The 23495-nt window shown below is 39.6% G+C and overlaps 1 protein-coding gene across 2 annotated transcripts; it reads left to right on the forward strand.

Annotated features, from left to right (window-relative positions):
* The first annotated feature begins 1006 nt into the window (after positions 1-1006).
* Positions 1007-8735, forward strand: LOC112431144 (uncharacterized). Of its 2 annotated transcripts, XM_076875211.1 has the most exons (12): positions 1007-1848; positions 2290-2378; positions 2735-2853; positions 2956-3372; positions 3456-3567; positions 3761-3879; positions 5849-5998; positions 6699-6916; positions 7005-7158; positions 7240-7349; positions 8256-8480; positions 8722-8735. In XM_076875211.1, exons 8-12 carry the CDS (start codon positions 6719-6721, stop codon positions 8722-8724), a joined length of 690 nt encoding a protein of 229 aa, XP_076731326.1. In that variant the 5' UTR covers positions 1007-1848; positions 2290-2378; positions 2735-2853; positions 2956-3372; positions 3456-3567; positions 3761-3879; positions 5849-5998; positions 6699-6718; the 3' UTR covers positions 8725-8735. The 2 variants fall into 2 exon arrangements, with proteins under 2 accessions (XP_076731326.1, XP_076731325.1); XM_076875210.1 differs by lacking the exon at positions 8722-8735 and having other exon boundaries at positions 8256-8715.
* Positions 8736-23495: the final 14760 nt, after the last annotated feature.

The following is a 23495-nucleotide window of genomic DNA, read 5'->3' on the forward strand; positions in this document are numbered from 1 at the left end:
GATCCATGAATTTATCAAATGTAGCCAAAGCCTCATCTTGAAGCTGAGTGGTTCCCTCGGCATTATCTTCAAACACTGTCTTCATTCTTTCCTTGAGCGTATCCAAAAGAACAGCCTGATACTGTTGCACTCCTGAGATGATATGTTTGACCGTTCTCTGTGAAAACATTTGAAACAAAAGTAACTTATTCTGCATTTATATATATATATATAAAAAAAATTCTGAATTCCATTATGAACAAGTAAGACATTGATTGCCTTATGTAATGTATTGATCCATTAAGACTATAACATACCTGTGATAAGTGGCACTGTTCTTGAACACTGATAGCAAAAGCTGCAGCAGATCTGGTAATATCATGTCTGGTAAAGGATGTTGTAGCAACAGCTTCTTCCTTTAGAGCAGAAAAACAAAGTTACTCCAAACTCCTGGCCAATTATAGAAATTCTTACATAACAGGTATAATCAGTTACACCTAATGATTGGTCCATTAAAAAACAAAGTGCATGACAGTGACTAGTGTTACAGTTGTGAATATTCAATATAATATAAGATAATATAATATTCATTCTTTGGAATAAAGAAAAAAGAAGTGGAAAAGAAATCAAAGACAAAGAAACAATAAAAAAGGGGTTGTCCATTTTTTTTGATGAGGCTAGGGATTGGATTCATGAGAATGAGATTTTATCTTTTTAAATAATGAATTTTTGTTCGCACTTAGATATTAGTTTCTTTACATGTTTGTTGTATTTATTAAATTATTTATGTATTTTTAAATCACGTAATTTAGATTTGCACTTAGAATTTATGGTAGTATTAGTATATGGATATATATTTTATTGTATGCATTTATTAATTTATTTAATTTTCAAGAAAATCATTCTTATCCATGTTTTGGCAGTATTTCTGGCCAACAGATTTTTTTTTACAGTGCTTCCAAATACTCTGTGTCTTACCTGAAACCGTATTCACCATTTCTAATTCTTACGAGATACCCAAATTGCTGCCACATTGAATGATTTAAGCGCGCTGAGAGTGTCTTTGATGCAAACTTCACCAGGAGACATGCCAGCCGCAGAGTGTGTGCCTTCTCCGGCTGCAGCATAGCCTGTACTATCTACACTGAACTGCTATTCTGTTTATTTATTTTTTATTTCATCCTGCAGGATGAAATTGTGATTTAAAATCCAACCATAGTGGAAATCGCTTGTAACAGTTTGAAGAACAATATCTAGCGGTATAATATCGCGAGATCTCGTTAAATTTCTCTTGACTAAAAATGGAGAAAAGGATTAAAAGTAATATAGGACCAAATACGAGGAGTTAGACATAGCTAAATTTGTCATCAGAAGCCACACTACATTTTATTTAGTTTAACACTTACCGTGATCGGGCTGTCAACAACCTGAGGCTCCTGGACTTCAGCCAAAGATCCACCAGTTGATATTTCCACGGTGCTGGTTGTTGTTGCAGTACTACAGTTGGCAAAGACTGAAACACCAAAATTTTCCGATCCTAAAGAGTGGGATGTTGGGGGGATCCTCCATCCTCTTGGTGGGCTTCCATTCGTCAAATACAGAGGGTGCGTCCGTTTAATGTGGCGAAAGAATGAGTTAAAAACTCTTTTTCACAGCCATCTATTCCACAGTAAACCCAAAAATCCTGCCTTCGACCATGAGCTGCATTTATGTGGCTAAGGAGCACCTTCAGAGTTAAAGAAACAAAGATAAAACAGATCATACATCTCCAGAGCGCCATGGTGAACTGTTTTCGCGCTGTAGCAATGCAGCTTTACTTTACCGCTCTCCACTGAAGGCCACAGATGAGAGTGTGGGACCATGGGAAAGGCAATTTTAAAAATATATGTATCCTTAATTATCCAATTTTTCAGGTTTAAATTACATCAGTTATATTTATTTTTAGGCAATAAGTGTTTAAGACTGAATTTATATTTTCATTTTCTTTTTTTTTACTTAAAAAAAATTAAATATAAATAATTTTCTGCATGCGCATTCTCAGTTCCTGTCGTGACGTTACTTTCACGCGGGACAAACTCTTTTCCCCTGCTTTGTTAACCATCAGGACCGTTAGGAAGATCAAAATTATTTATCTAAACAAAGTGAACAGTAATTTAAGATTGGTAACATTAAGTTGATTTGAAAAATACTATGGTACAACGATGTTATTAAGATAAAGTCGTGTTTTGTGAGGGCTGCTACTAGTTAGCAGTCTAGCTAATGTGTTAACTTTAGCTAAATGATCTTATTTAAGCTGTAGGATATTTCCAGGTACTGTGAGTGGAGGCTTTGGAACGAACTAGAGAACTGCTGTCACGGCATGGACAAGTTTGACGATGCCATACTGTCTGTGTTGCAGGGTAAGTCTTATTTTTCAGTTATTTTGGTACGTTAGCTAAGCAGCCTTAACATCTGTTAGCATCATTTCTGAAACTTGGAGCTAGGATTGCACTCTACTCTGAACTTTATCCACATTATAGCCTTGAGCTGTCTTTGCCTAAATAGACTTGGAACATCATTCTTGAAGACACCCAAAAATAGTTTTATTGCATTCCTAAATATTTGATAAACTGTTTTAAGTTTGACATTTTATCCTGTTAATATTACTTATTGCTAAAATACATTTATTGACAAAAAATGACCTCAATATGTAATAAGCCACGCCCAGGAAAAGAGAAATAAATATCACTTTTGAAGTTGTTTTTCTCTTTTACAGCTGCGAATATTGATGAGGAAACTTTTAGAAGCTTTACCCGGGATGACCTAAAGGATCTTTTTCCGGGCCATGAAAATTTCTTCCATAGAAAGAAGATTTGGGATTTTATCAGCCAAAAGGTAAATACACATTATACCACTAAGAAGATGATTACTGTCCATATTGTCTAGCATTAATTTGCCTAATTGTGTATTTTTGTTTATATCCCACAACTGTTATAGTTTAAGAGTACTGACCAAGATGCCAACACTTTCCATCGAAGCGAGAGTAACCCCTTAGGCTTTGATGTGTCACAATGTCAGCCTCAAACTTCCACTCCCATTTCCTACACTGCTGACAAAAAAATGAAAATGCCAGACCCACCAGAGTATGTGGTGTATACAGATTCAGAGTTGGACATGGTGCGCAGTCAGTACTGTGCATTGCTCCACAGTGGAAAGGAAAAGGACTGTAGGATGTCGAAGGAGCTCTGTTGCAGACTTGTAAGGAACACAGTCACCAGCATGGTTGCAATCCTCCGTGCTAGTCCCATGGGGAAAGAAGTAACATACCCCTCCAAACTCGAAATGAGAGCAATGTCACAGAAGATTGTCGACTATTACCCCATGTTACGTGATGCTGACACACACATGCCATACGTAAGTCATTCTTTACCCACTACAATATCTAAAATTGAGTGAGATAATAAAAGGATGTACAAATATATATTATTTTACCACAGCTGACCATCTACACCAAACTGTACAAACGACTCCAAAATATGAAGTCTCCAAGGAAGAGGCAGGGCTCCATGCCACAACGAGGCAGGCCCAGGAAGACTCTTTTGTAAAATTGTATTTATTTAAATTTTTACTTTTTAATTATTTTACTTGCATTTTTAATCACTTTTATATTTAAATATATTTAAATGTTCATTTGCTATTTATCTAGGGATTGAGAGTAACGCAATTTCTATTCTCTGTATGTCCTGTACATGTGGCAGAATCGACAAATAAAGTTGACTTTGACTTTGACTTTTTTTTTCAGCTCAGATGACACAGACAATGGGACTGAAGGTGACCTAAGTGGTGAAGCAAGTGGTTCAAGTGACTATACCAAAGTTCTTGAGAGCAATGATGACCTCAGCGAGGATAACTCAAATGCAGGTGTGTACTTTGGTCTGCTGTACTAATGACTTTTGGACATCTAAAACTTCAAAGAGACCACAACAACAACAACAACAACAACAATCTTTATTTATAGAGCACATTTAAAAGCCTTGGGCATACCAAAGTGCTTTACATAAAACAATAAAAAATAAAACAGTTCAAACATTAACATCAAATACATAAAAGTAACGGATTATGTTCACAGATAAAAGCCACCAATAAGAGTAAACTGCAGCACATAGGTTATAGCGAGGTAAGACTGTACCACCATGATAAAAGACACCAATAATGGAAAGATAGCAGAGAATTTAATACAATACAATACAATAGGTCAATAGGTCACTGCAAGCAAGCCAGCATTTAACTGGTAGAAAAGGCAAGTTTAAAAAGATATGTTTTTAGCCGTGATTTAAAAGAATGAATAGAATCAGACGCCCGAATGCCAATCGGGAGATTGTTCCACAGCTCCGGTGCAACTAGAGCAAACGATCGATCACCTCTAGATTTCAGTCAAGATCTGGGCTGAACCAACAGTAACTGTGAGAATGACCTTAAAGCCCTAGCAGGAGCATATGGGTTTAAAAGTTCCTTAAGATAGCTTGGTGCAGTGTTATTGGTAATTTTAAAAGTAAACAACAAAATTTTAAATTGAATACGATATTTGACAGGCAGCCAGTGCAGATCAGCGAGGACAGGAGTAATGTGGGCAAACTTCTTGGTTTTAGTTAGAATGCGTGCTGCAGCATTCTGAACTGTCTGTAATCTATGTAAAAGGGAAGAGTGGAGACCACAATAAAGTGAATTGCAGTAATCAAGCCTTGACGTTATAAAGGCGTGGATGAGCTTTTCTAGGTCTTTATACGGGATATAGTGCCTGGTCTTAGAAATAAGGCGAAGCTGGTAAAAACTGGATCTGACAACAGCAGACACTTGTTTATCAAGTTTAAATGAGCTGTCAAATAAGACACCCAGATTCCTAACAGTGTCAGAGAAAGAACTAGTGAGAAAACCAAAGGCATCCCGAAGTTTGGCACGAAGGGCATTACTACCAAAAATCATAATTTCAGTTTTCTTATCATTGAGGATAAGAGTATTTGCCAAAAGCCATTTCTTGACCTCACACATGCATTCTCGAAAGCTATTCAAAGACAGAGCAAGATCATCGTTTAACTCAAAATAGATCTGGATATCATCCGCATAATAGTGAAAAGCAATGTGGTATTTCTCAAAGATAGCACTTAAGGGAAGCATGTACAATGAGAAAAGGGTAGGGCCTAACACAGATCCCTGGGGGACACCACAGCAAACAGGTACAGCCGAAGAAGAGGATGTGGCCAAATGTACCGAAGAGAGCCGATTGGAGAGGTAAGATTTAAACCAATCCAAGGCAGCGCCCTTAATGCCTACAGTGTGCTCTAGTCTCGCCAATAGGATGTTGTGGTCAACCATGTCAAATGCCGATGAAAGATCCAATAGCACTAGGACAGAGGGGCGTCCATTGTCAGCCATTAGTAAAAGATCATTGAAAACACGAAGCAGCGCTGATTCAGTGCTGTGAGGTTGTTTGAAGGCCGATTGAAATTTATCATTTATATTATTCTCATCCAGGAAGGTCTGCAATTGAAGCAGAACCACCTTCTCAAGAATTTTAGCCAGGAAGGGAAGCTTAGAAATCGGTCTATAGTTGGCAAAATCACTATGATCAAGGTTCCTTTTTTTTAGAACAGGTTGAATTATAGCATGTTTAAGAGCTGAAGGTACATAGCCAGAAAGCAAGGAAAAGTTCAATATGGACAATAAACAAGGTCCAATTGCATTAAAACAATCCTTGACTATACGGGATACCACCTGCCCTCAGTTTTCTGTTCAGAGTGCATCACAAGATTTATACAGTGTTGAGTATTTTCCTTAACTTTCTAGCTATTCCCTGTTATTACATTCTGCTCATCTTCTGTTTTTTCCTCAGAGAAAGAATCCCAATTGCCGCTACCCTCCACTGTACCAACTACGTCAAACAATACTACGCTGGCTTTACCACTATTATCCAAGTCAGCCTCATGCTCTGCACCCAGGCCTGATATAGGTCCTTCAACTGCACCTCCAGATGATGTTGTTAGTAAGTCCACCATCACCCTTATCTACCTCTCAGTCTGACTGTGGTTCCTCTTACAGCTCTTTCCAAAATATGGTTGAAGCAATGAACCCCGTTCTAAGTGTTTATTCCATAAATCATAGTGGTTTGGCATTAACTCGAGTTGGTGTGTAAAATCAACAAATGATAGATCCGTCATTCCAGTTTGCCAGTTAGCCATAGTAAGTATTTTAATACTTTGTGTTGTAATGGGTGTTACTCAGTGCTGATTATTTACACATGTAAATCCTCATGCTGGTCACATCTATCATGCCTTATCACAGTGTTTCTGTCATAGATCAAATTACCTAAAATATTTTTATCCATCAGCTCATAATCACTGTTCACACTGATGTGAACGATATACACAGTAAACAACCTTTACCTTATTTTCACCACAGTTTTATTCACGGGCATCTTAAACTTTCGTTTTAATATTTGATTCTGTTCAATCTAACAATTAACATAAATCCATGATCATTATAAGAAAAGGACACAAAGGGAAATGATCAGGACATATAGGGTCAGTTCATTACTCAAACAAATTTAACCTAAACATTAATTCTCATAAATATTATACTTAAAAACAACCATGCAACCTTACTAGAAATGACTGATTATAAAAATCTGAATTTTGTGAAGTCTAGTTACACCATGTCTTACAATTGCTCTTTGCTTTCCCTAGCAGACCATGACAGCCTGAAGATGCAGGCAAGACATTACAAAACTTTGAGCAACATGTACAGGAAACCCAATGCAAAACCCAACCAAAGTGACGTCGCTGAAATTTTGGACCTGGAGTTTGAGGCCAGACGAGCTTTTGTTGACGCAGATGTTACAAGGGAAGAAGACAGGCCTAGAAAAATATTTGAAGCATACCCGTGCTTCAAAGACATAGGAAATGTAAGTTCAACTACCGTCAGTTAAATTCCTTGCTTTCTCTGGATAGGTTTAGTTAGTTCTTGACTAACTGAGCACAACTTTGTCATAGGTGATGGATGAACTGCGTCGCATCATTGGTGGCTCCAACTGCAAATACATAGATCAAATGAAGGGTCGATGGGCAGAGTTTTGTTCGAAGGTGCAGTTCTATGGCATTTGGAAGAAGGTCCTGAAACCTCCTCTCCCCTTGGATGTACGTGGAGGTAAGTGGCCTTTGCATACATTAAATCCATATATCAGATATGTTCGGATTGCTTTGTTGAGATACTTTTCTCCGTTCACAGTGGATTTTACTGTCACTCTCTTCAATGCACTTCCATCTCTTTTTCCTTCAAAAACTACACCACCAAAGCGGCTGGGAGGTGCCAGTGAGGCTCTCCTTCATATCCTCAAGGTGTGAACAGCTGCAATACCAGCCACTGTAACTTGTACTCCATTTACTTGTATTGTTATTATTAATATTATTATTTTGCTTTTCCTGCTTAATAAGAGTGGGTTGAAGTTCAATTCAGCAGGGATTAAATTACTCCTTATTCAGGATTTCTTAATTGTTATTCAAAACCTACTCCAGAGAGGCAGCACAGAGCAAAAGCACATTGCAGTTAGGATACAAGTAGAAGCAGTAAAATGATATATTTAAAAAGGCCTTCAAAAACTAGAATATGTAACAAAGTTAAAAGAAATAGTTTTAAAAAAAACAAATGAGAAAAAAAGCACAAATAGACATGATAAAAATGCTGCAAACTAGAGAAAATTCATGCTCAGAATTAATACACAGCAAAATCTCCAGTGTTAAATTAACACTTTTGACAGTGTTATATGTTTAAAAGTAACCTAGTCAGTTTTGAAGATTAACAATGGCTAACACTGAGCAGTGCTGATTTTCTAACACTGGAAAATAACTCAAAATGTTAGAAATATTCTAGTGTTAGAAAACCAGCACTGCTCAGTGTTAGCCATTGTTAATCTTCAAAACTGACTAGGTTACTTTTAAACATATAACACTGTCAAAAGTGTTAATTTAACACTCAACAGTGTTGTATTCAACACTCAGAGGTGTGGACCCATATAGACACTCTCCAGTGTTAATTTAACACTGGAGATTTTGCTGTGTACATTTCCAAAATTTCATATTTATGTAAGTCAGATATTTTATATTTATTTCTTCTATTCCAACAGTAAATCAGTTGGAGCATTCTAAACTCTTGATATTGCTTTTTGTGTCTTAAGCTGTTTGGATGCACAGCAACCCTTTCATTTAAAATCTTGAAGAATTTGTCCTTTTTTTGTGCTTTTCTAGCCGGGTGAAGATGCAATGCTATACCTGGAGAAGCGGCCTCTCTCCTCCCCAGTGCTGCTTTTTGATGGAACAACCAGCATTGTTGCTGTAGGAAACATACCAGTGACCACTCTCCCCTTGGAGGATTTCTGGGAAGGAATGTTGGTGTTGATGGCATATTACTACACCTTGCACTTAACATACCCAAAATGTGTTGCAACGGTCCTCTCTGTCATACAAACTGAGGTAATCACTGATGCCATCCATGATCAAGATGCCACTAGTGCATATAAGAAAGCAATAGCTGAGTGGAAGTCGTTCTTTGAAAAATAGGTGAATACCAAGCAGGATTTTATCAGGTCATTTGCAGTTTGTTTAGTTTTGTAGTACGTTTGTACAACTTTGTTCCTAATTTGCCTAGCAATGTCCTGAGAAACGGCTTTACTTATAATGCTTTACAAATGAAAGTTGTTATTTTTTTTCTTAGTGACACTTTACCTGAGGCATTTAAAGTTTTAAGTCAGTAATGCCATTATTTACAACATTGTGAGACTATGTGACTGTCACAAAAGTTTAAGGCCAAAAATGTAATTTCTTTTCTCTGTTTAGGCCTTTTAAAGGGTTGATTTAGACTTTTAGGGATTGTGCAGCAGCCCTATATTGTTTAAAAAAGGATTTTGTTCTCATGAGAGAAATAAATGTTGACATATATCACTCTTGTCCTGGTTGTGATTTCAGTAGAAGCCAAGGAGTATTCTAGGAAAAAGGTCTGTTTTAAGGTTTTTTTGCCTGGATTTAATATTGATTCGGCTCTATTTTAAGATAAGCCAACCTGAATCAAGAAACAAATTAATCATACTTCACTAATATTGAGTAGTTTTTCATAGTATTAGAACTATTTTTCTCGTTGCAGTGCATTCATTTGCTGCAAGTAAGAACTCAAAACATAAAAAAAGACTGTAATTTAGCATATTTAACTTACTTTTGGGACTTGATATCAAGTAATTTTATCTTAAATTGAGCTTTTTAAAGCTTATTTTAACCCTCTTCAATTCTCAAATGTGTTCTTTTATTTCTGGATTAAAAAATCTTATTTCAAGATTTCTTATTAAGTAAAATAAACTTGCTGCATGGACAGATAATTTCACTTGTTTTCAGTGCTTTTTGTATCAAATGTAGTATTTTTTTCCTAAATATAGACTAGCCATTTTTGCAGTGTGAAGCATCTGCTCATATCTTCTTAAATTTGATTGGCTATTTCCATAAATATCAGAGATCAGAGAGAAACAAACTTTAACCCCTGCATCCAGGACTTTTTTGCTACACATGGATGAAGATTGAAGATAATTGAAGATTCAGTGGTTTTTCGTTTATGTTAGGGAACAAGCGATGAGAGCTTCACTTAAGGCAGGAGACACCTGGACAGGAAGTCAACAGGTAACAAAGGTACTCCTGGGTAAGTAGTAAGTGTCTCACTTACTACTACTCCGTTTGTGTAAAACAACGCAAAATATCATCTTATCCGTCAGATGATGAGCCCGTTCTCTCTGCTGACGCAAGCATCTCTGCAGTAAATCGTTTATAATATCGAGCCTCCTTCCTGTGTTGTCACGCTGCTGAACTGAAGCCATAAAGCTTCAAAAAGAGCGATCCACTTTCTGTTTTCCTCATCTGCCAGATGTCACAGCTTGTCTCCACCTGTGACCTCTTATAGCAAACCCGGTGCTCAGAGAATATTAAGCAGAAAGAGCCTGCATAATACAGGATATTCATTCAGTGTAAAAGAATTCATACCTCAGTGTACGTCATAATTAACACACCATTTTCACCATGCAGAATAGCCTCCTGCAGATGTGAATGTCTCTACAGTGCTTGTATGCCATCTTTATTTTATCTACTGATAAATGATCCCTAATTTGGCCACTGAGTGTGTTCTTCTGATATGTTGCTCTGCTGTATCCTGATCCTGTTTGTTTGAGATTTACAGATAAGACCTAAGAGGAAACAGATGAACATGCTGGGTCACAGCAGCAAACACTTAATTAATAAATCCCTTTCTGTTATTTTTGGACCAGCCAAAAGTTCTGTATTTAGATTTTATAACAGATCAAAGCTGCCTGGTATTTTTAGATAATCATGATAAATGAGTTCATTCACCGCAAAATGCCGTCTTAATTTTGCAAAATGTTTCGAAAATCAGCTTAAAAAGGTTGCTTCCTGTATTTTCTGAACAGAAAGGTCAAATCATTCATTTCAGTCTTCTGTTTTTCCAGAAATTGTTAATTTGCTCCATTACAACAAACAACTTGCACATTTTTGTTAAACATGGCCACCAGAACCAGCTCAGCACAGCTGCACTTTAATCACTTTTAGCTTTAGTCTTGTTAAAGTACAACCAGAGACAAGAGAGCGTGAAAACCACCTGTGGAGGCCTTTGGGCATAAAAACGTTCCCTTGCAACCAAAAGCATCATGACTATCAGGTTTGTTTAAGGTTTAATCCAAAGGACGATGCTTTGTGTTTGGTTTTGTGGAAACTGATAATCATCTGATGAAAGTTGCCATCCCAGACCAGATGAAACAGTCCTGAAAGAAGGTCTCTGTGGATGGGATGAGAAGGTTCTAAAATGGTTCACACGCTTCTGAACTGGAAACCTGTTCTAGCCTGCAGAACATGTGAGCACGACAAAGTGTAAAATATAATAGATAAATGTGCAGAATTTTGGCACTCAAAAAAAATGTCAGTAAGTAAATGAAGCGGACTTTAGAACAGATAAGGAAGGATATACCCATTGCTTATACATGAGTATCCTGGGAGTCTATCAATTAGTTTAGTTTCCTGTATTATACATCATAAAGCCCGTCTTTAATAGTCTTGTGCAGCAGATCCCTAATGCCGTGTTCTGACATTTACGGAGCACTTGCCTGGTCTTACTGACCACTCAAAGAGCTTTAGTCCCATTTACTTTATCACACATATTCACCCAGCACTTTATTCTGTAACCTAAAACACTTTATCTACCTTCTGTTCACACCTACGCCCAATTTAGACCCACCAATTAACAGGCACGTCTTTGTGTCTGCATGGCTTCTCTTTGGGTACTCCAGCTTCATTCCACAGTCCAAACTCCACAAAGAAAGTTCTGGGATTCAAACCAGGAACCTCTTCAGCATAAACAACCTTATGAATAGTTTTGCATTTATTTATGTTTCAGCAGTCTGGATGTGTAGTGGTCTTAATTGTGCATCGGGTCCGTTTTTCCACATCCTGGGCCCACATCCTCATTTTAGGTTTAACAGCGTTTTAGTAGGTAAAGGTGAATGTTTAGACCAGAATTGAGCTGCAGTTTGGTGAAGGCCTCAAAGGGGACTGGCGGCAGCTCCTGGGCCTGGCAGATCCCCGTGTACTAAACAGGGTGAGACACGTAAACGAGAATGAACAGCTTGCAGAACTGGGGAAACCTATATGGATGACAACCGGAAGGAGTGTGTTTGGAGGCGTGGTCCTGCTCCTGAAATTCCGATACATAATCTCCAATAAATAGAGATGTTGAGTTTTCCCTGCTTCTTTTATGAGCGTTTGTGTAAAGAAGACTGCTCCAAAAGCCCGATTTGTATGCTGGGACAATGACTTGGTGCAATGACTTTTGGATGTATCAGACCAAGTTAGTCACACATCAATGGAGAGAAAATATTTAAGCTTTTTCTAACTGCTCATTTAAACATTAAAATACAAATTTCACTAATGTACTCGAAAGCCTAAGGCGCCACTTTTGTGTCCTCGTGGGCTGGCCTGAACCACAGAGATGTTTCTGAGTACTGAGTTTTGCTTCACATTTGGTTAAATATCCTAATTAGGACAGTTTCTGCTACAATGCAAATGTAGCCAAAGTCCCACATGTGTCATTTTCATGATTTATCTCCATGCACTTTTCCCCTATGTGTGCTTTCTGCTTAATCTAACGTCTTAATCTGATGTGCAGATGTATTCACAAACATGTTCACAGTGTCTTTTACCAGCAGCATCCCGCTCGTGCTTATTGTTCAGGGCTACATGCAATGGACCCTCCTGCATGCCACTAAATCTCCTCTCCAAGGTTAGACCTGAGCTTCACTCTCATAATTACCACTGAGGGTAATTAGTCTGCACAGCCCAAGGTCTCTGGCGCCCCTCTGCACACCTTTATCCTGTCACCTGGGTCCTGGCAGGAAAAATGAATGGCTGGTTATGCGGGGTCGAGCAGGCCCTCATGATCCATAATAAGGTCCCCTTTGGAGTGCTACTGGATGTGTGTGTGAACAAGGAGCATTACGACAGAACTTAATGATGTCTCTTTCTTTTCCAAAGACAGTATCACAATGTCAACGGTGAGAGAAAATCATTAGCCTTCACACAGTTAATGAAAGTCAAAGATTAAGTCAGCTGTTCTTAAGAGACTGATATTATTCAGCCCACAGACGCCGGGCATCATTAATAAAGTTTTGTCCCTCACAGCTACATGTGGGTACTTTCAGCTTGTTGTGACTCCTTTTTTTTCTCCTTCAGCAACTTTGGGGAGGAGAAACTTTTTCAGCAGCTGCTACGAAGGCACAGAAGTAACCCCTCCTCCTCCTCCTCCCACCAGTCTCAAGTGTGCATAACACCACAGGAGAATCACGCTGACTCGTGGATAATCTCTGCCACATAAGTGCCTACCATACGGCGAATCCTCGCTGCTGAAGCAGGCCATAATACACCTGTCACTCCTGCCTTCTCCACAGAGACGCCCAATGTGTTGACCTCAGCCTTTATTTTTCTTTCCTCCACCTGCACCGTGTGGTGCTTAGGACCATGGATTCGGCCCATTTCCATCACCTGTATCCCATCTGCCCTGTCCTCACCTCATCACGGGAGAAAAAAGCACGAGCCGCACACACCATCCCTCCTTCCCCTAATGTCCACCGCCATCTGCGTCTCCTGCCATCAGCTCTAATGCCGCCTCATAAGAAGCCCGTCATATCCGTACAGGCAAGCGCTAATGTTTACCCCACCATGTCCTTACTCGCTCCTCCTCAGCCTCCCACTGTTAATTCACTTAATGACGGCAGCACACCTTGTAAAGGACCAGTGATTAAGGGGAAAAAGTCCTCCGGTGTAAACAAACTTTGTTGAGGAGCTTTGTGTGGTATTGACCGCCCTTCCTCCACAACCTCATGGCAGTTTGATGTGGCTAAGAGTAAGACATCGATTGAGAGCATCACAGTCTGACTGCAGATCAATGGAGAGCAACAGTGAACACGGGTTCTCCAGCAGTCATGGCCAAATCCTGTGGACACAAAGAGGTCAGGTTCGGTTCTGCCGATACACATCAGGACTCCCACGCAGGAGAAGCCCATTTCCTGTGAGACTAATGCACTGCTCACAAATACACACTTTTAGCCCGAGTCGGAGCCTCTCGGGGCTGCTGATCGTTACTCTGTGTGACTGGGCCCGAGCTGGTCCGAGCGATCCCCTCCAGCAGCGGCCATTAAAAATGCCAATAGCTTCCTAATCAACATCAAGCCATTACACATTATGCATACAGTTGGGAATCTGTGTGGAGGGAGAATTTTTGCCTGTGGAAATATCCAGGACATAAGATCAATGGAGCGATTCAAGAGGGCACTCTTGCATTAAAGCGTGCCTCTTTTTAATTATCTCCAGTGCAGATGGCCCTAACGAGGGGAAGGACTCTTAATTGAGAGGGGAGAGGAGGGGGCTAATGAACCCTGGAGACACTTGGAGGCAGCATGCCCTGGCTTGCCAAGGCCAAAATCCTCATCTCTGCGCTGGCAGCCAGTCACTCACCCCACCAATGTCGACCCGCGGCACAACCCATGCGTGTCAATAAAGCTTTAGAGAGTCAAATGAAGTGAAGAGGAAGCTGTTTGCCTGTGTGTTTTTCTCACACCTTTCATTCTGATGACAACACAAGCCTCATTTCACAGGAAGCTGATAGAAATATCGGCCAAATGACTCTAACCTCTTCACCTCCATCAGGCCACCAGCGACCCATCCCGGGTTAGGTTTTTGTTTTGCTTTTCTGATGAAGTCTTGACTCTCCCAAATAGACACAAATTCTATAAAAGGGAGTGGATGATTATCAAACCCACACCTTATTCCTAACCCTAGATGGGATTTTGGTGACCTGGTGGGTGTTAAGAGAAGCTAGAAACTAGAAACTGAAGTTAGCCGGTTAATGTGAATCGGGTATTTTAACAAAATGCTTCCATGGACATTTTCTAGGCATGCTCAACTCGGAGGAGACCCTGGTATAGACCAAGATATCTATAACTGTATATCTCACCTGGCCAGAGGAACTGGAAAACATTACTGTGGAAAGGACATACCCTGATCCTGCGCCCACCGCAATCCAACCCAGACAAACACGAGGCCAAAAGTCGAAAATGCATTTTCCTCTTACTGACATTTTTAATTCTGTATGAATGTAAATTAGTTACTGATTAGAAATTACTGGTTTCAAGTTTCCAAGGCCTTACTGCATGAAAGTCTAGATAAAATTACAGATAATTTAAAGTCATTTGAAAAAAAAAATAGTCTGAGGATGGTCACAAACTTCAGCTCAGTAAGTTCTTGCCACTGTGGCACTGAGCCAGGCACCAGGCTCTAATACTGATCATCACTCCGGCTTTAACCTGCACTGCTGAAACTTTCTGAATGCCTGAATATTAAATTAAAAACTCAAATCCAGTTAAAAAGCAGCCTTGTGTCAATGTTCAGCAGCCTATTTCATATTCTAAATGCTGCAGTCTACATTCAGATGGCAATAGGACTAAATACTATAACTACTGTCTAAAAACTACATGACAAGTTATTAAATGTTATCAGTCCTTCAGTTGACGATAGTTTCATATTACAAAGATATTTGGTCTGCTAATGGTTAGTCAGCTGGGCTTATCAGCTCAATTCAAATTAATACCATTCAATAAAACAAGTGAATGCATGCCTCCTTCACTGAGTCCAGAAGGAATGTGAAGGAAAGCTCTTTAGCAGCTGACAGCCTGATGTAAAGACTTCTACACTTTAAAGACCTTCCTCTCTGCAATTGCGCTGACTGATCTGACTGACAGGTGAGGATTGGATAGCTTCCATTAGCATGCAGCTGCGTGCCAAGAAGTTGGTGCAAGACAGAAACATTGCAAATACATCAGGAATCTCCTCGTTTATTTATTCTGTTGTCACAAGGAAACGTTTCATTGGTAATATACTGAAAAAGCAATCAAATGTGTCAAAAGCTCGAATTTCAATACTACACTGTTGTATTCTGAGTACTTGAGTGGGTTATCCTGTCATGCCTACAAAGATGAAAAATCACAATAGCTACAGTTCCTCCAATGTCTACTTGAGACAGGCTCCTAAAGTGAGTCAGTTCCCAAGTTAGAATATATAAATACATTTACAGTCTGATACAAAAAAACCTGTTTTGGTCTTTTGGGATATTTTCCACCTTCATAAAAACTGTATGGTAGCTGCTAGCTGCTAGCTGCATGCTAGAATTCACCAGGGATAATCGATATCCCTGAACTGGACATCCGGACTGTGTTTATGCTGTTGGAGCCTTTTTATGAAGTAGTTTTTTGCCCTGCTATGTAACAGAGATCATCCAGAACATATGTACTCCACTTTTGGTGAGTGAAAGTAGTATTTCTGAGGCTGTGTAAGCTGTGGATGCAGCTTGCTAGCCAAACTAGCTGTCATTAGCTGATGACTTTCCACTTTTCTAGTCCTGAAACCAGGGGATGATATCCATCTTGTAAACTAAACCTCACCAGTTAACACATGATTAAATGAACAGCTCATAAATGATTAGCATCATCTATTAAATGTCAAGTTCATGCCCTGTATTTACTGCAGTGCTTTAGATTCAACAGGTGTGCCCATTATTAAAGTAGCCTTGGAGCACATGTGTCTGTATCCACCCACCTGCAGAAAGAAAAGAAGCTCATGGCTGCCTCAGCCTTCACAGACTGAGTATCAGCGATTGTAGTTATGTACGCTGGGTGCGCGCATACTTGTCGTTTCTTTGTGTTCAGCGCGTATTAACCGCTCATATCAGGAAATCGTATTTGCATTTGTTTACATCCCCGCAGTCTAATGACCATGTAAAGCAAAGCACGGATCAGATCTGAGATGTGCAGCTGCATCCAATCCTCCTAAAGCCTGTAATTGTATTTCCTCCTTTGAAGTTGCGAGACGAAGATTGTTACACAGCTAAAACAATTTGCCCTTAATAACCCTTTATCTGTCAGGAAGTCGTACAGCTGTAATTGTGATGTTTCTATCCCTCTGCCGGGTCAAATGAAAGAGCAGAGCGGAAATATGGAAGTGGAAGAGGAGAGGAGCGAACTGCGCTGCAGCAGTTAAAAAGTCGAGTGTACAAAGTGACCTTTCAAGTGAAAATGCCACGTCAGAAAGCCCGCACATTTTCTTCACCGTGTGAGACGTGAAAATCAAATAACTCCAATTTTTTTCCCACCTATATCTGATTTTTTTTTTTCCACTCAGGGCTTCATTTCTCTCTGTGGGCGCTGGAAATTACATGTTACTATGAAGAAGAAGGGAAAAAAAACTTCCAGAAGTGGAGAAGAGGCGATCAAACAGAAAATAAAGCTTTAAAGATACAAGGATTTTTTTTCTTTAGTGGGTTGGATTTCTTTCTGCCTGCTACCTCATCTTCAGGGTCATGTGGGGGTGCTGGATGCCATCCCAGCACACATGAGGAGGAATCATGCTGGACCCGTCTGCAGCCCATCGCAGGGTTGCTGTCAACTGATTTTTCCCCCGATATAACAACAATTTAATTAAAGCATGGCAGCCTATGCTTAATTAACACCTACTTACTGTTCGTAGCATGAATTTTCACAGTTTCCTCATCCCTCCCTACCCACCCCAAAAAAATCACGCTGTGACCAATTAAACAGTCTGGTTTCTACAAAAAGGATTTTCAACCCCAGGCTGGATTCTCTAATCAGGAGACATGTGCACAAAGAGGCTCGCAGTGATGTATTCAGCACTTACTGGAGTGTGTTTGGCTGCTGCCTCGGAGCTCGAATAAAATGTGCCCTTTTTAAAAAAAAAAAAAATTGGCTGAAGCATGCAGGAAAACTGACATTTGTCTTTATTATCAGATCAGTGATGTGTCATGTTTGTAAATATATATCTGGGCCTGTTGGTTGGATTGGAGTCAAACAATGATGACGTTTAGTGCAAATAGAGAGTAATTAATAAGAAAATGAAGGAAAACATGTCATCAGAGCTGATATATGGTTGAGTAATGAGTAAGTGCTTTAAACATTTATCGAAATTCATTCATTTTGTCTGTCAATTATGACCAATTCATTCTCAGTATACATCATATAATCTTTAAAAAGGCATTTAAAATAAAAATCAACTACGGTAATCTATCTATAAATAGTTACTTCTTAACTACTTCATTAGGTTTTTACTTCAGAGCTGCTTTAGTTCTTCATGGCTCAGTGAGCAAGGTGCTGGAAACATCTCTCATGATACCATCACACAGTTGTTCCAGGTTTGTCAGCTACACGTCCATGATGAGACTCTCCCATTCCACCACATCCCAAAGGTGCTCTGTTGGATTAAGATCTAATGAGTGTGGAGGCCTTTTGAGGATCAGTAGACGAAGATAAAGGGGAAGGCATAGTCAGCAACAATACTCAGATGGGCTGTGGCATTTAAACAGTGCTCAGTTGTGTCCAAACAGTCCCAAATTGTAGCAAAAAAATGTCTGCCGCACAATTACATCCAAGTGTTGCAGCAGAAATTGAGACTAAAACAAGAACAACAACTTTTCCAGATCTTCTATTATCCAGTTTTTGTGAGCCCGTATGATGTGTAGCTTTAATTTCTTGTTCCCAGCTCACAGGAGTGACACCAGGTGTGGTCTTCTAGTGCTGTAGTACATACACAAGTCCACGGGTGTGGTGACAGCACTTTTATTTCATTAACAATGTTCACTGTGGTTTCAGCACAAACACTCCCGCTCCGCTGTCACATCCGCTCACCACCCTCCTCGACTGTCATTGCCACATAAAGAGTCACAATCAATCACTTGTTCACTCCGCCTCCGCGCCGCCCTGGGAGCTCACTGTGCCACCCCTCCTCTGCAGCGGGCCAGAGACCACACCCACGTCACAATGTGCAACGGTTGATGTGCAGTGTATTAAGAGATGCTCTTCTGCATACCTTGGTTGTAATGAGTGGTTACCTTACTTTCTCCCTTGTTGTGAGGCTCAGTTTGAATTTCAGCAGGTCATCTTGATCATGTCTAAATTGACCTGCTGCCATGCAATTGGCTGGGTGGATACTTGCATTTTGAGCAGTTGAACCAGTGTCCCTAATGAAGTGGGTGTATAGTTTTCCTATGCCCATTCTTCTCAAATTATTCAGTGAACTTTGTTAAAATAGGACTCATGTGACTTGTATTTGACCTTTTGACCACTTCTTTTACCTTGGATTTGACCTTTTGTAATGCTGAGATTTTAAAGTTGGCAAGTTGTTGTTTTTTTTAAGAATATTAAAATATCCAAGGGATATTTTTAATTTTCCTTTACTGTTCGCTGCAGTGTAAGTCTCTGAAATGCACATAACCTTTCCTTTTCCTCTATTGGTGGGTAGCATCATTGAAATAATAATGAAATATGTTTGGCTGTGGATATTTCCAGGGACAGAAGCTAGCATATCCTCATGTCACAGAGTTCTGATGTTGACCTGGTCTGACAGGCTGGGATCTAAACAGATTAAGTTCAGTTTTGGGGGGAAATTAAGGTGGAATAACATTGTTATGGTTTCTAACATAATGTTTCATATTAATCCATCTCTGTGTAGCCCTTTTTCTGAATTTCAAAATGTGAAGCAACCATAAACAGATCAGAAGACATAAGTTTATAATTTATGATAAATTTTAATCTAAACAAAGTACGGTGGTGTGAAAGGTAAAGATGTAATATGTTGGAAGCTAATAAACTATTTTAATTGTGATATTTGGATTCAACTTAAAAACCCATAAGAGGAAGCACATTTAATCTCTGAAACAGGCAGCTTTCAAGACCAGTGATTATGAATTACTGAGGTAATACTTATAGTGACATTTTGGTGGATTAGCATTTATATTTTTCCACATATTTGTCTTTTTTTTATTCTATTTTGGATCTTTTATTCATTTTGCATTCATTTATTACGCAATGGTTTGTTGTATGTTTTGAATATTCACTTATTTAGTTATAAATTAGAAGACTGTGCCACAGATATTGTTGCTTTTTAGAAATTTGGGCGTGGTGTTGTTTAGGGTCTATCTCAGTAACTTGTTGGCCCGATTGCTGCTCATGGTGGAGGAAAAAGTTTCCTTCGTCTGCCGGACTGGACAGAGTAGACTTTACTGTTTTTGATAAACGTCACACATCCATCCTTAGATTACAGTGAATCTGCGGTACATCTCAGAAACAGCGTCTGGACGGCCACATGTTGTTGCTGTCGCTGTGATGGTGTTTTGAGGGAAAGCGCTGCTCTGGCGGTGTTGCGACTCGAGGCAGGAAGCAGTAAGCCAAGACTCCAGAAGCTGCAGGAGCTCAGGCATTGATCAGCATCTGTTCTCCCCACTTCTCCATCATTCTGTCTTCTGCCTCCATCTGCTTTTGTTTGCTGCATTTAGTTTTTGGTTTTTTGGGGGGAGGGGCTTCGTTCTCCCTCTGCTTCTCCTTCCTCTACCATGTTCCCTCTTCCATTAGTACCTCTCTTCACTAGAAGCATTTGTTCATGCTGCCATTAATGTTTAACTCCTATTAATTAACAATTTTCTTGACTATTATCCCATCACTTTATTGCCTGTTTTGCAGGCTGACTGTGAAGTAATGACCTTCCTCAAAGGGGGCGAGCCAAGAAATAATTCCCCAAAGCAATCATCACATTAGAACGAGGGTGCTGCTGATTTATCATTTAAGCTCTGGTTGTCCAGCTTTTTTGTGGGGCGAACCTCATGTGCAGGGACTTCAGTGAAAAAGAAACGCAGTTAAAATGAAAGCTGGAGGCCATGAAAACACTTCAGGAACACATACAGTACAGGCAGCAGATGAAGCGTGCTGATTTGGGTTTATGTTTCTTATTGTTTTTCAGCAATGTTCACGACATGTTCCCCGTTTGAAGCTCTTATCTCCTCAGACATCAAAGCTTTCCACTAAACAGAACAAGCCTCCATCCACTTCCTGTTCACTTGAAGGAGTCCTTTGTTGCTACAAACATATGTGCCATCTGTGCTTTTGTTTCTAAAAAATCAAAAATTCAAAACCTTGTTTAACATCCCCACCAGTTAGATACCAACCGTCTTGAGTATCAGCAGCTTCATCCATAATTCTGACATGATGAAGCTGATTTTGGTCCTTTTGAAAGGCAGATTGGACAGATAGAAGTCACAACACTTTGCTCTTTAAAGGCATGCAGCGCTGCTCAAAAGATCCGAGACACAGCAGAGGCACAGAACTGACGGCACACAGGAAGGATCACAGTGAACCCTGATCTATTGCTTTCGGCAAGGTATAGGAAATCAAGATTTTCTACCTCTGACTGAAATCCGCTGTGCATTAAACAGTGTGGGGGGTTGTGTAAGTGGGGGGTATGATGCTTCAGGCAAACTGAGAAATGAAATGAAACCTGGGAGTCCAGTCTGAGTAACAGGCTGGTGAATTTGAAGGTTTCTCAAGCGTAACGGTTTATAGTACTCTGACTCAGGATTTTATAAGTCTGGAAAGTGATCACTGCTGCATAATTATTGCAAGCTAAACTCTCCCCAAACACCAATCATCCATGGATGATGTTTTCTGAGGGAAATCTGGTTGTAGCTGTTAAAAAGAAATCCCCTTTATGTCTAAATTTGATTGAAAAGTGAAAGGTCAGGCAGTTACAAAGACTTGAATTCAACCTCATTTCACATTAATTCACTGAGCAATTTTCTGTTGATTAGAGCTCTAACAATTCTCTAAATGCTGCACAGCCATCAAGGCAAAAATTGGGTTTGGTTCAAAGGTTTAGTTCACATATAAAGCACATGTAGCTGTTTTACAAATGTACCTCTCTTTGTTTTCTTTTAATACATTTGATTTGACTTGGTTGTGATCAGAGAGCTAGACACTTAAAGATGCATTTTAAATGGAAAATTGCAAGAGTATGTCTATTATATACACAGAACCGCTGGTTTCTCTTTCATTGGAACACTCTAAGTTTATCATTCCCACATGCTTTGGTGGCACGGTGGTCCAGTTATAAGCACAAAGAATGATTTGCCTTCAAAGTATACAAAACTCGAAGCTCAAGCACAGGTTTGGCATTTCTGTGTCGCAATTTTCTCCTCATTAATCTGCCAACATCCTGTATGCTGGAAAGAGAAGCATGCCCAATGGTCATGAAGACCCAATTTTAGCATGCATGCAATACTTAATTTGTGTTATGTTGCTGTTTTAATATCTTAATGTGTTGGTTGATTGCTATGGTTTAAACCACCTACCTGATACTGTGGACACAGGATCTCTGGGGGTGTGTTGAGATGGCTGGCAGAGTAGGCCCTTCTTGGACCGGGCTTGTTCCAGTGTGTTCCACATAGTTTGAGGCTGGGTCAACAATTCAATCTCTTTGTTGTTTTTTTGTGGTATTCCTGAGCAGTTTGCAGTGTAACAGGATGCATCATCGATGTGGGAGAGACAGCTTCCATTATGAAGTACCATTGTGGGGTGTGTTTAGTCTTCAGGAATAGTTACATGTCAAAGCAACATCTATTTGAATGCCAGAAAACTAAAGTTTCCCAGTGAATGTTTCAAGCCTTCCTTTGAGCCTCACTTTCACATTTATTAATTTTGCCAGATTGTTTAAACGTTCTCAGATGAGGACCTACTGGTTGGGAGTGTGCACTGCAAGGGTATCCTCTCATTATTGATTCCACAAAAAATAATGTAGATTTAAAAACAAATCTAAAATGTAAAACCAACGAACCAGAAAGCAAGGGATCAGAGGCAGCAGGAACAGGTCTGTAGATCTTTACAGGGATCTTTACTGAAGAAGTTAAAGTCAAAAAGGATAGTTTGCACTAACAAAGTACCATGTAACACCTCACATTCAGAAGATAAGAAGGCTGATCTGATGATGAAGAACAGGAACAACTTTTCTAGAGTAATTTTTCTTAAGATATCTCTGGTGAAGCTGAGGAGTTCCAGCTTCCTGAGAGGCAGCTACACGGCATGTGGTTCACCGCTTGTGGTTTCCACAGCAGTCTTCATCAGTCTGTGCCCATTAGTGCACATATTGAAGCTGAACTCGCTATTGAGGGCTCAGTAGTTACAATGGCTCAGTTTTCTGTGCAGATGATTTCACTACTTTGTTTTGATGGTGCACTCCTTTGATAACACTTGAGTTAGCAGTACAAATTCATCAGCAAGTATCATGACTTACCCTCTTTAAGACAACAACAAATTTTTATGTGCTTTTGGTGTTGTTATCTAAACTTTTACACTGGTTACTGTTGTCAAACTGTAGGCAACAAGCGTAATTCCTCATTAGATCTCCAAGTCGACTCTTTAGTACGTGCATCCCACCTACATCGTGAAAGTTTAAGAGCAACTGTAAGCACTGGATATTTACAATTTCTACTGACCGAGATGCTGCAGATAAAGAGAGACACTGTGAACTATGAGCAGGTGCACTTTCTTTGTGGCCCTTCATAGACCCAAAATACTCAGAACCATCAGCAGACATTGGGCTCCTATAAGCTTCATTGGTACCAGACTTTGTTCAAACCATGTATTTAGTGAGACCAAATAGATGTGGTTAACCCCTGAAAATCTGTCCCACTACATATTCACATACAGATATCCTTTTAATAGATACCATGTTTATAACTAAATTGCTCTCAGATGCAGCTTAGGCAGTTGCCAAGTTACTAGAAAAATTGTATGACTATTTGCGATGTACCTTTGTGTCTCTATATGCTGTATTACCTTCTGTTATATGCCTTCATGGTATTATTTATGTGAAGTTACACATTATTGGTTAAGGATGCAGGTTGTTTTCAGTATTAACTTTACCTTAGAAAACCCCGCCTAGAACAGCTGTGAATAAAAAATAAACTTTGTTGATTGTTGAGATCTGGATTTATACAACTCTCATCTCTTCAAGTATCCTCTAATCCCTTTATCGCACAGACTGTGCTTACTCCAGTCACAG

Source organism: Maylandia zebra, linkage group LG16, assembly GCF_041146795.1.
Source record: "Maylandia zebra isolate NMK-2024a linkage group LG16, Mzebra_GT3a, whole genome shotgun sequence".
Lineage (NCBI taxonomy): Eukaryota > Metazoa > Chordata > Actinopteri > Cichliformes > Cichlidae > Maylandia > Maylandia zebra.